Consider the following 12,121-nt stretch of genomic DNA (forward strand, 5'->3'; position numbering starts at 1 on the left):
AAACAGAAAACAAGACACAAAATAAAAAGATATGTAGGACATATTTTGAAAGACAAAATAGTCTGAAAAACAGGGAAAAAAACATCATAAAACGGGGGAAAATAATCAAATAGAAAAGCCCCCGCCCAAAAAAATTGTCATGAAATGCAGTTTTGTTTTGTTTTTCCAAGTGAATATTTACGTTTTAGTACTATGTCGAAGTAAATATAATTTACATAAATAAATCCCACAAGTTGCGGTGGAGAAAAATGGAGTCCCAAAAAATACAATCCTTCGGGGGAAAAAAAAAAAAGTTTGTTTGTTTTTGAAACGTCTTCTTGTCGCGTCGCGCCGGCCTTTATTTTTTTTATTTTTTTTTTTGGTCACCACGTCCTGCCGTACAAGAGCGCGGAGCACTGCAGCGCGCTCCCGTACTCGGCGGCGGGCGAGTTGAGGTGCGAGAGTCCGCCCACTGGGCCGCCGTGCAGGGCGGGCGGGCTAACCGAAAGCGGCGCCCCGCCGGCGGCGGCCACCAGCTCCGGAGAATGTCCGGCGCTTCCCTGCACCTGCTGCTGGCCGCTCATCAGCATGACGTTGGCGGCTTGCAGCTGGTGCGCGTGCGCGTGCACGTGCGGGTGGTTGTGCTGCTGCTGTTGCTGTTGCTGCTGCTGCTGCACGGGTCCGCTGCCTTGACACGGCTTGCCGTCCTTAACCAGAACCGGAACCGCCACCCTGCGGGGGGACTGCTGCTGCTGCTGCTGCGATTGCTGCTGCTGCTGCTGCTGACAGGCCGCCGCCGTCGAGCCCGCCTCCTGCTGGTGCATCTGCTGCTGGGACACCTTGTCCTTGGCTTGCCTCTTCATCTTGTAGCGGTGGTTCTGGAACCAGATTTTGACCTGCGTCGGGGTGAGGTGGATCATGCTGGCCAGGTGCTCGCGCTCGGGGGCCGACAGGTACTTCTGCTGCTTGAAGCGGCGCTCCAGTTCGTACACTTGCGCCTGCGAGAAGAGCACGCGCCGCTTGCGCCGGGGCGCCGCCGCCGCCGCCGCGTGCACGGCCGCGCTCAGCGAGCCGTGCATGCCCTTGGCGTGGGCCTCCGCCAGGGAGCCCAGGCCGCCCATGGCGCCCATGTTCATGGCCGACGACGAGCCGTGCATGAAGCGGGAAACTGCGACAAACACACATGCGCGCAAAAACATGGTTGAAACAATTCAAGAAGAATCAAGTTCCACCAACATGATTTGATTATGACCAATATTCAACCAGTTCAATAAATAAATCTGACAGTACCTTTAGTTCCAGACGTGGCCGAAATGTATAAGAAAACTGATGTTATGTCAAATAGTAATAATAATAATAATAATAATAATAATAATAATAATAATAATAATAAAAAGCTCACAAACTTCAATTTTCGTAGCAACGTTTCATTTCATAAGTTGAAAATACGCGTTTGATCAAATAAAATGCGAAGCACTCTTATAGGCTACGTCATATTAAGTTATTTTGATCATGCAACCAAAAATTAAGCAATTTTTTTTCTCCAGTATGCTTACTTATATTGTTTTAGTCCCAAAATTGTGTTTGTGTGCTCAGGTTGAAGGAGAAACATGCACAGCAGTTAAAAAAAATAAAAAATACTAAATTAAATTGGATTTACATAGTTCTTAATACACATTGAAGACGGTTTGAATTGACTTGATTAAAAATATACACCTGTTACACTTAGATTAACATGAGTATTATTCGATTATTTTTCTGAGAAGCTAAAATGACGTCATTTTAAATCTTCTATACCTGATTAAATGATCTCCTTAGATGAAGTACGTTTTTTAAGGCAACTCATATCATATTTTTTTTGTGGGGGGGGGGTTGTGATTTGTCATAATAATAATAATAATAATAATAATAATAATAATAATAACAATAATAATAATAATAATAATAATAATTATTATTATTATTATTATTATTATTATTATTATTATTATTATTATTATTATTACGTGACAATTTGTGTCATTTTTTGTTGTTGTCATGAGATAAACTTTTGAAAGGGGAAAAAAAAATTGCATTTGCTTGTTTTTTCCTTAAAGGGATCTGGAAGCAATATCATACATGTTGACAAGTAAATGACAAACGTGTATGTATCTATATTTTTTTTTTCTTAAAATGATTTTTGATATTATTACTGTATATGTATGTATATGCTTTCTTTAAAGTGCTTTATAAATAAAGTTGATTTGAGTGTTTCGTAGTTTTGCATTTTAAAAAAGTATTGTATTTGTAGCTAATAAAATTATTTGTTTTTTTAGTACAAGTATCCAATACAACAGAAATATTTTATATATTGCAATAATATAATGCATTTTCGGTTTTTATACGAATTTTATACAAAGCTGTTATTTTCTCATAGTTGTTTTATTTTCCTATTTTCATGGAATAAATGATTTTCTATTTTTGTATATAACACACTTTTTAATTTTCCTTTTGAAATAATGAAATGTTTAATTTCTATATTTTTTTACTATCTATATGAAAATACATGGATTATTCACTATTTTCAAATAATAATATACACTACTCTTTCCATGCATATCCTTATTCAAAAACGTAAATACTTTTTTAAGTAATTATTCTCCATTTCTAGCAAGAGATAATATTCTTCTTAAAATGGATGTCCTTTTATTATTCCTAATCAATATTTAGCAAGGATATGATTTAATAAGTATTTTCTCCTCTCAATAAAAAACTGTTGAATGTGAAACATGTCTAATTTATTTGCATGCAAAATTTAATTATTAGTTTTTTATTTTTTAATTATTTAGCTAATTTATTTATTTTTGACATGGTAGAAATCTAGATTTTTTTATCTTTTGAATACTGTACACATAATGAATATTTTCTATTTCAAAATAAAAAAATTTTTACTTTTTCTGTCGAGTTTCTGTCTTTCAACATTCATAAAAGGTTGGATATGATTCAATAAGTATTATCTCAACAAAAACATTTTTTAAACTAACAAAAAATAAATGATGTAAATGTTTTATCAGTTAAAAAATGTATTTTGTTTTCTTTTTGAATAAAAATTTATTTCCTATTTTGAAAATGAAAATGAATGACTGCTTTTCTTTTTAAATGTTCTGTTGTTTTCTGTCAATTTTTATCATATAGGCTTATTTTAACAGTTTGGAAACATTGTAAAAATAAAGAATAGTCTACTTTTAAATATTTTTATTTCACCCTATTTGTACACCATTAATAGAGACTCGTATTAAATACTTTTAAAAAAAGCATTTTCATTTTATCCTATATTTAAATTGTTAAATTATGCAAATTTTGAATTTTCCATTTTAAAAAGACAAAAACGTATGTAGTAAAATCATTTTTTCAAGGTGTTATTTCTTAGGTTTCAATACTAAAATTATAGCATTTTCTATATTTTAAAATAAAATATTCCCCTTTCCGTTCAATGTTGTTGAATTACATATACAGTCAATGTTTATAATTAAAATATCTAAAATAAAAAAAAAACGTTCTAAGTGTAAAAATGTGTTGTCTGTTTTTAAATTATAAAATTGTAGAGCTTTCTAATTTTACACATTGTTGTTGCTGTAAATAATACAAAGGTATTATATATTTTCTAGTTTCGAGTAGTAAACGTTGTATTTTTGGGTCTTTTTAAAGAACAGAATTTTCTTTTTTCCACTTCCTTTACATTTCTCTTGTATTACATTATGTCCAAAATGAAAGAGCATGCATACGATGATCTTATTGTGAGAGAAAAAAAAGTTTCTCTTAAAAAAAAAAAAAGCTTGTTATATGTGAATTTATGTTTTTTACATTGCTTACAGTACAGCTAATCATTTTCAGTGAAAATGACACCATCGATAACCGAGTGACCTGCAGCCTGCAGTCAGCTGATGGGCGGCTCCACCCTCCACAACCAGGAAGAGAAGCGACGCCTCAAACGGGTCAAAAAATCTGCCGTCATGTTTTATATATATATATATATATATATATATATATATATATATATATATATATATATATATATATATATATATATATATATATATAAAAGTGGTCATTTAAGTTAAATAATGAAAAGGAAAATCATCAACTTACACTTTGATATTGTAAAAATATATTATTCTTAAATTAAAACAAATGTTTTCTAGTTTTGAGCTTATTTTCTTTCAATGTTCAAAGAAACTATTAAAATGCCAATTAAAATGTGTGCACTTAAAAAAAAAAGTGTGCTTGTGTGTGTGTTCCATTTTGAAGTAAAAATGTCATTTTGAATAACAAAAATGCGCTACTTTTCTAATTTTGATCAGGAAAATATAGTTTTTTTAATGAAGAAAAGTGCATTCTTCTTTCGTCTGTTTATTTACAGTAAATGTCATAGAGACTGTAAAAAAAAAAAAAAAAAAGAAGACAAAACGTGTGTGTGCGCATGCGCGCGGAACTCACTGGTGGAGAAGCGTGGGTCAGCGGCCGGGTTGGCCGGGTACCACCCGGTGGCCGCGGCCGCCCTGACGCCGTCCTGGTAGGGCGCCAGGTCTCCCGGCACGTTGCCGTTGCAGTAGCCGCCCACCGCGCCGACGGCGGCGGCGTGGGACAGCTGCGGCACCCCGGCGGCGCTCATGTGGTACGACACCCCTCCGGCGGCGCCGCCGCCGCCGCCGCCTCCCACACCCCCACCGCCGGCGTTGGGTCCCATGTGGGCATGGTGGTGGTGGTGATGGTGGTGATGGTGGGGATGCTGCTGCTGCTGCTGCTGTTGTTGCTGTTGCATGGCCGCCTGGGACCCTTGCAGCTGCCGGTAGCCCCCCAAGTTGTTGGCCGCCGCTCCTCCGCCGCCGCCGGCGGCTTCCATGGCCGCGGCGGCGGCGGCCGCCTTCTTGTAGCTCTCCTCCAGCGGACTCAGGATGTCGGACACGGAAAAGGGGGTCGTGTGCTTGGGGCTCATCGACATTATTTGTCCTGGGTGAGGGGGGGGTGGTCTCCACGTCCTCGTCCTGTCTTCTTCTTCTTTTTTTTAATGCCCCTCTCTGCTTGCTGTTGTTTCTTGTTGCAAGTCCTTCTAGTTGTTGTTAATTGGATGGAGTGCCGTGGCTGGCTCGGGGGTCCACGCAGCACACGTTTAAGGCGGAGGGGGGGAGGGAGCGGTGGGGGTGGCGGCTCCGGTGACGTCAGAGCGCACTTGATTAACTGCACTGACTGCTGAGAGGGCCTCTTGATGAACATCACCAGAGAGAGAGAGAGAGAGAGAGAGAGAGGGCTGCCCGTTTGCATGCGTGGACTACTTCTTGTTCTTCTGCAAGTCTCCAACAGAGAGGAGAACCCACTTTCACTCCTCGCGTTGTTTTTAATAGCACCCCCCCCCACCCCCCCCACCCCCCACCACGTGGCTCCAGTCAACGTGCATGCAAGAAGCTATAAGACATTGGAAAATAAAAGCGAAAGTAATAAGTTTTTTTCTTTATTTTTTATTTGTTAGTTATTTTCAGACTTATTTTTTAACCTTTATATTTCAGAAATGTTATTTTTAATGTCTTAAATATATTTTTCTTTTTTAATCATTTAAATAATTTATTTCATATTTGATTTTATACAAATTTATGAATTATTTTGAAAGATTTTATGGGCTTTAACAAAAGGATTTAATATGATTTTTTTTTTAAATGATAAAGTATTATTTTATTTAATGGTGAAAAAAATTGCGTCTATTTTCCAATTTTTTTTTTATTTGATATTCTCATGAAAAACATTTTCTCTACGCTTTATTTTACATTTTTATAAAATAACAATTTTGGATATTTCTATTTTTACACGACAAAATGCATTCAAATATTTTCATTCAGTCGGAATCATACAAAAGTAATTCAAAATTGTTGTATAATAAAGCCAAATAAAATATTTCCATTTAATTAAAATGTGTTCACTAGTTTTAGATTGTTCGATATTTTATCAATTTTTATATTTTTAATTTTTTAATAACAAATGCAGTATTTAATATTTTCCATTTCTATAATAAAAACATTTATTTTGTATTTTCAAGCAGCAACTATATTTTCTATTGTTATAAAATTCATTATTTTCTATTTGTTCATCTATAAATGTTTGATATTCTATTTTTAATCATGTATTTTGCATCTTTAACACTTTTCATTTTATAATTAAAATGTATTATTTTCCAGTTTTAAATCAAACTTTAAAAGGAAAATATTACTAAAAGTGTTTTTTATTTTGTATTCATCTAATTTTACATTTTTATTCCATATTATATAAATCTGTTGTATTCCCCCCCCCCCTTTTTTTTTTTATAGTGTTTTGTTTCTATTTTACATTTACTGTTAGAAGTGTTATTTCATTTTTTTTCTTCTTCTTCAATCTTTTGCATGCATTCCCTTTTTCGTGCAGTTTTTGTTGACTGACTCTTGATGAGCATCACGAGAGGCGAGCGAGAACGCGCGTGGGTGGGCGTGCGCGTGCACGACATCTTGGAGGCTTGAGAGGAGGAGAACCCACTCGTGCACTCCTCTCACATCTCACGACTACTTTACAGACCCCCCCCTCCACATTTCTGATTGCAGGACTTGTTGGTGCGCTTGCAAGCCTGTTTGCATGCACACAAAAAATAAAATAAATAATGAAAAAAATAATAAATAAATAAATAATAATAATCGTACTCCAGATTGGGCTCAGCAACTGCGCACGGTTCTAATTAACGAAAATGAGAGCTAATATTTTCATAAGTAGAAAAAAATACGATGAATATTTCTACATTTTTAATGAATAAAAAAAATATAAGTTAGGTTTCTCCTGTAAAATTCTATCATGTAGATTTAAAAACAGTAACAATACACTCTTGGGATATAAAATGGAAATATACACTTGAGAAATTGTACTTTTTTATTATGCAATAAGACGTAAAATTTTTAATGTCAAATATAGAAAACAGTTATTTTAAATTGTATATCATTATATTTTCATATTTAATACAAAATAATTATATATAATAATAATAATTTATTTTGAAAATGCATTTAATGGTTTTAAAATGGAACAATTATTTTATAAAATATTTTGAGCTTTTAAAATTAGGACATACGTTTTTACATATTCTATATTATGCAAATTTATTTGTAAATAAAAATGTTTTACATGGTAAAAGTGTTGCTTATTTCAGGATTGCTTTCTGCATCAAAAAGGTTTAGATTTAAATTTGAAAATATAGACTATTTTTTTCATTTAAACTACAAAAAAGAAAAAAGTCACTAACTCTAATAATACTTATAATAAATCAAATTTGCAGTAGTAGTAGTAATAATAATAATAATAATAATAATAATAATAATAATAATAATAATAATAATAATAATGATAACCATCACTCGTGTTATTTTCTCAACTAGAAGTGCTAAAAAAAAGGAGGTCAAGGTACCCATGACGTCACATCGAGCAGGGCTACGTCACACGAGGGCTTAAGGATGCCGGAAACTTAGGGAAAAAAAAAAAAAAAAAAAATGAGAAAAAATATTTGTGGTAAGCTTGCGCCCTCTAGCGGAGCAAGACGCCTCTGCAGGCCTTTGACGTTTGGTGCTGCCGAAAGGAGGTGTTTGAGCGCTATCTGGTGGACAAACTGCGACATGCGCCCAGCTGCGACTAAGGATTCAACTTCACCGGGAAAATTTGATCCATCCATCCATCCATCCATCATCTGAACCACAAATGTGGTGAATATTTCCCATATAAGTAAATATGACTTGACACAACAAATTAATATTTAAAAAACAACAACAACAAAACTACATAATTTATATCCCTGGTTCTCTTCGACTCTCGAGTAACGTTTTCATCTCACAGCTTGAAGGAAAAAAAATAAATAAATAAATAAATAAATAAATAATCATTTTCTACAATTTTAACAGTAATGGTACTGCGTCTCTATCCATGTTTCTCCTCGACTCTCGAGTAATGTTTTCCTCTACATTACAAATTAACTTTCAAAAAAACAAAACAAACAAAAAAAAAGTACATTTTCTTTCAAGTACTTTACATGTAACGGTATCTCGAGCTCTGCTTCTGTTCGGCTCTCGAGTAACATTTTCGTGGCACATCTTGAAGGAAGCAAGTCTACATACAGTAACGAGCCCTTTTGACATGTTTATTTATTTATTTTTCTCTACCAAGTTTGAATTGTCATGGGATGTCATTATTCTGAGTTCTCTTCGGCTCTCGACTAACGTTTTCATGCCAAAGCATAAAAGCAACAATGCCTCTGCATAACAAATGAACCCTTTCGACATCACACTTCAAACGCCTCTACAAACAGTTTTAATCGTGATGGCGTCTCATTATTCCGAGTTCTCTTCGGCTCTCGAGTAAACATTTTCGGGACACAGCATAAAGCAGGTTAGCCTCCACAGTACCAAATATCCATTTTGACAACTTCACCACAAGCAGTTTTAACTAACTGTATCTCATTATCAATGTTTCTCTTCGGCTCTCGAAATTGTGAGCACTTTAAGGACGCTTTCACCTTGTTTATGTACAATGTGGCTGCCCTCCAATGTACAATCTGGGGTCATATGCAAACTCCTCCTGTGGCCTCGCGGCCTGGCCAGTTAACTGGTTTGAAACGAGACCCCCCCCCCCCCCCCCCCCACCCTCTGGGGGCCTGGAGCGAGTCAAAAGCAGGACGGGATGATCCGGCCGATATAAGCCCCCTGCAGACAATTCCTGGGGGCAACTTGAAGACACCAATGGCAACCCCTCAAAGCTTGTCTTTGTCCGCCCCCCCCATCGCGCTCCTCAACGCCATTGTGACCTCAACGCTCATAAATTTGTCGCAGGGACTGATTAAACATCACGAGAATTGAAACACTAAACATTTGGTCTCGCTCTCTTGTGGACCCCTATCTCAGAGAGAAGGGGGGGACAATGGTCCATTTAGGGGTGGGATGGACAAAAAAAGCCCCCACCCCCTCCATATGTGATGCAAGGTGGCCCCAGCGAGGGCCACAATGGACCAGGTGACAGGGACGACGGGCTGCGGGGTCACAAGGACGAGCAAACAACATTATTGGGGGGCGGGAAAACACGAGACCACCCGTCGAACCCCCCCGCCATGATCATCACACCGCCACCCAGCATTAACACCCACATGATCTGAAACACTCATTACATGGGTTACAAAGGGGCTTCCAGGCTCCTGGTGATGAAAAAAAAATACTGAATCTACTTATGCTTGCTTCTCTTCGGCTCTCGGCTGGTGTTTTGTGTCACCGATTAAAAGGTTGGTATAACTAAAACGGTTTATAAAGGAGTTTCTATATATAGTAAAAACAACAACAACAAAAAAAGACCCTTACCCTTGGTTCTCTTCGGCACTTGGGTAACATTTTAGCATCGCAGCCTAAAAGTGTAGAGTCAGAAAACAGGTTATAAATGACTTTTTAGCACTCCACTCCCTATGATGAAAAACACACTTTAAATGTAACAGCACATTCTACTTTTCCAAAGTTCTTTTCGGCTCTCGAGTAAAATTTCAGTATCACAAATTAAAAGAAATGTGTGATGAAATCACTTTCTAAAGCTGTTTTATTTTTATTTATTTATTTTTTTTGTCTCCAGTGATAAAAAAGGACACTACACTGTAAATGTAACGGCCTATTTTACTTACCCGAGCAACATTTTAACCTCACATGTTGAGGGAGTACAGTCATGTAAGTAGGTTAACTCATTCACTGCCAGCCCAGTAAAAATGGATCTTTGACGTAGGGCTGCTCGATTATGGTTGAAAAATAATAATCAGGATTATTTTGGCAATAGTTGAAATCACAATTATTCAAATGGTTGTTTATGTTTTGCCGCAAAACAAGAAAATGTTTAAGCGTTTAAGCGTAAAAATATTAGGACCAAATTTAAAAAAAATAGAAACACTATAATTAAGTTTTGGACCAAACAGAATTTATAATAATATATATTTATTTATGTTCGCAAAAACATGAAAGTTGGAGTGCAGCATATGCACTGTGCAGTAGGGCAATATTTTTTTTTACATTTTTGGTACAAAACAAGAAAATTTTTAAACATAAAAAAAGATTTAAAAAAAATATTAAAACAAATAAAATTATTTGAAACACTATATTTATGCAAGTTCCTTTTGGATGAAACAAAATTGAGCAAATTAGTTATTATAAAATTAAAAAAAAGTGCAAATGTATAAATTTAAACAACTCAATAATCTTTTTACTTTGCGATTATACTGATTTTGTAATTGTGGAGTGTAATAACTGAAATTATAATTGAATTTCAATTAATTGCACAGTCCTACTTTGACGTGTATGCCGTCAATGGCACTGAATGAGTTAAAAATGAATTTCTAGTCCTCCCCATGATGAAAAATGCACTTCACTTAGTTTAAATTTAACATCACATTCTATTTTCCCCCGAGTTCTCTTCGGCTCTTGAGTAAAAGTTTTAGCATCATATATTAAAGGAAGTATATCATGAAAACAGTTTATAAAGGTTTTCTCTTTCCCCGTGATTATAAAAACATAAACAAGAAAAAGAAAAAAAACAACACTTCACTGTGAATGTAACATCTCATTTTATTTATCTCTGGTTCCCTTCAGCTCTCGGGTAATATTTTAGCATCACAACTTAAATGGGTAATATAATGAAAACAGTTTAGTAATGAGTTTCTAGTTCCCCCAATGTTGAAAGAGGCACTTCAAACATTATATACCATCTAATTCTACCTACTCAGGTTCTCTTCGGCTCTCAGGCAGCATTTTTGAATCGCAGTGGTGGTAGTATCATGAAAACAGTTTGGAAAAGTGTTTCTTGTCTCCTAAAAGTGTTTGTTGCTTCCTAATGATGAAAAAAAGGTTATTGAAAATACATTTCATTCTTCTTTTCATGAGTTCTCTTCCGCTCTCGAGTCACTTTTTTTTTTTAAACATTATAGGTTAAAGGAGGGGGTAAACAGTTTACAAAGGAATTTCTGGTCTCACAATCAAAAACTTGTTTACTTGAAATAAAAAAGCTCATTCAAGACTCGGTTCGCTTCGGCTCTCTAGTAACATTTTCGCATCACAGCATAAGAGGCAAACAGGAAAACAATAATTAAAGGGGTTGCTTGCTGAAAAAAAAATCCACCTTCATTGGAATACAACTCTCATACTCTCACTTATTGTTGGTTCTATGCAGCTCTCGGGTAACATCACAAGGTTCCATCTTAAAGTGAGGCAGCCTGAGCATAATTTAACAGCCGATTTGCCAAGTAGGTTTTGACTTGAACACTGGTTCTCTTCAGCGCTCGATCAAAATTTTAGTAACTGTAAAAGAAGTCAACCTTTTACATACTGTTATATACCTTTGTTTTCTTTTATAAAAAATAGTTTTACTTTCCAACAAGCATGAGTTATAACTATCTCATTGTCCATGGTTCTCTTCCACACTCGAACTCAAATTTTAATGTCACAATTTGAACAAAGTCAGCCTCTGCATCATAAATCAGCATTTCTTTTCTTTTTTTCTTTCTTTCTTTTTTCTACAAACAGCAACTTTGTTTTCATCCAACTACCGTTTCTCTTCGGCACTCGAGCAACATTTTCGAAACGCTGCTTACAAAGAAGTCAACTTCTTCATACTTTGAAGCCTTTTCAAGTTGAAAGGAAGTTCAGGCTCAGACTCGCCTGCTTCTCACTCAAGTTGGGGGGTTACTGGCCTTTCTCATGCGGAAGCCAAGCTGGGGCTCCCCTTAAATGAAAAAAAAAAGGTGTTTGCACAGCTTTTAAGCTGTATAATTAGTTTTTTTTTTTTTTTTTAACATCAGAATAGGCTCTCGAGGACGGCTACAGTAGACTATTGAAGATGCTTTTGATGGGGGCAGCAGGGTCATATTTTGATTTTAGCATGTTTTGGGGATGCTTTGCAAAATAAAAAAATAAAAAAATCAATCAACGCATGGGCCGAACGATTATTGTGCAAAAAAAAAAACAAAGTTAATTTATCCATAAAGGTAGAAGCGATGGGCAGACAAACGGATAGAAAGTTGGCATCAACAGACCGTTTTCTTCAATGTAGCAAATATTAAAATGTCTGAAAATCATCACGCGGCAAA

At 35.8% G+C, this 12,121-nt stretch overlaps 1 protein-coding gene across 1 annotated transcript; it reads right to left on the reverse strand.

Moving 5' to 3' along the window:
* On the reverse strand, positions 1-5,258 carry nkx2.1 (NK2 homeobox 1). The gene is made up of 2 exons (XM_077538827.1): positions 4,456-5,258; positions 1-1,147 (listed from the first exon to the last, which is right to left on the reverse strand). The coding sequence occupies exons 1-2, from the start codon at positions 4,958-4,960 to the stop codon at positions 363-365; spliced, it is 1,290 nt and encodes a 429-aa protein (XP_077394953.1). The 5' UTR covers positions 4,961-5,258; the 3' UTR covers positions 1-362.
* Between the last annotated feature and the right edge of the window lie 6,863 nt (positions 5,259-12,121).

The sequence above is a fragment of the Festucalex cinctus genome, chromosome 12 (genome assembly GCF_051991245.1).
Source record: "Festucalex cinctus isolate MCC-2025b chromosome 12, RoL_Fcin_1.0, whole genome shotgun sequence".
NCBI lineage: Eukaryota > Metazoa > Chordata > Actinopteri > Syngnathiformes > Syngnathidae > Festucalex > Festucalex cinctus.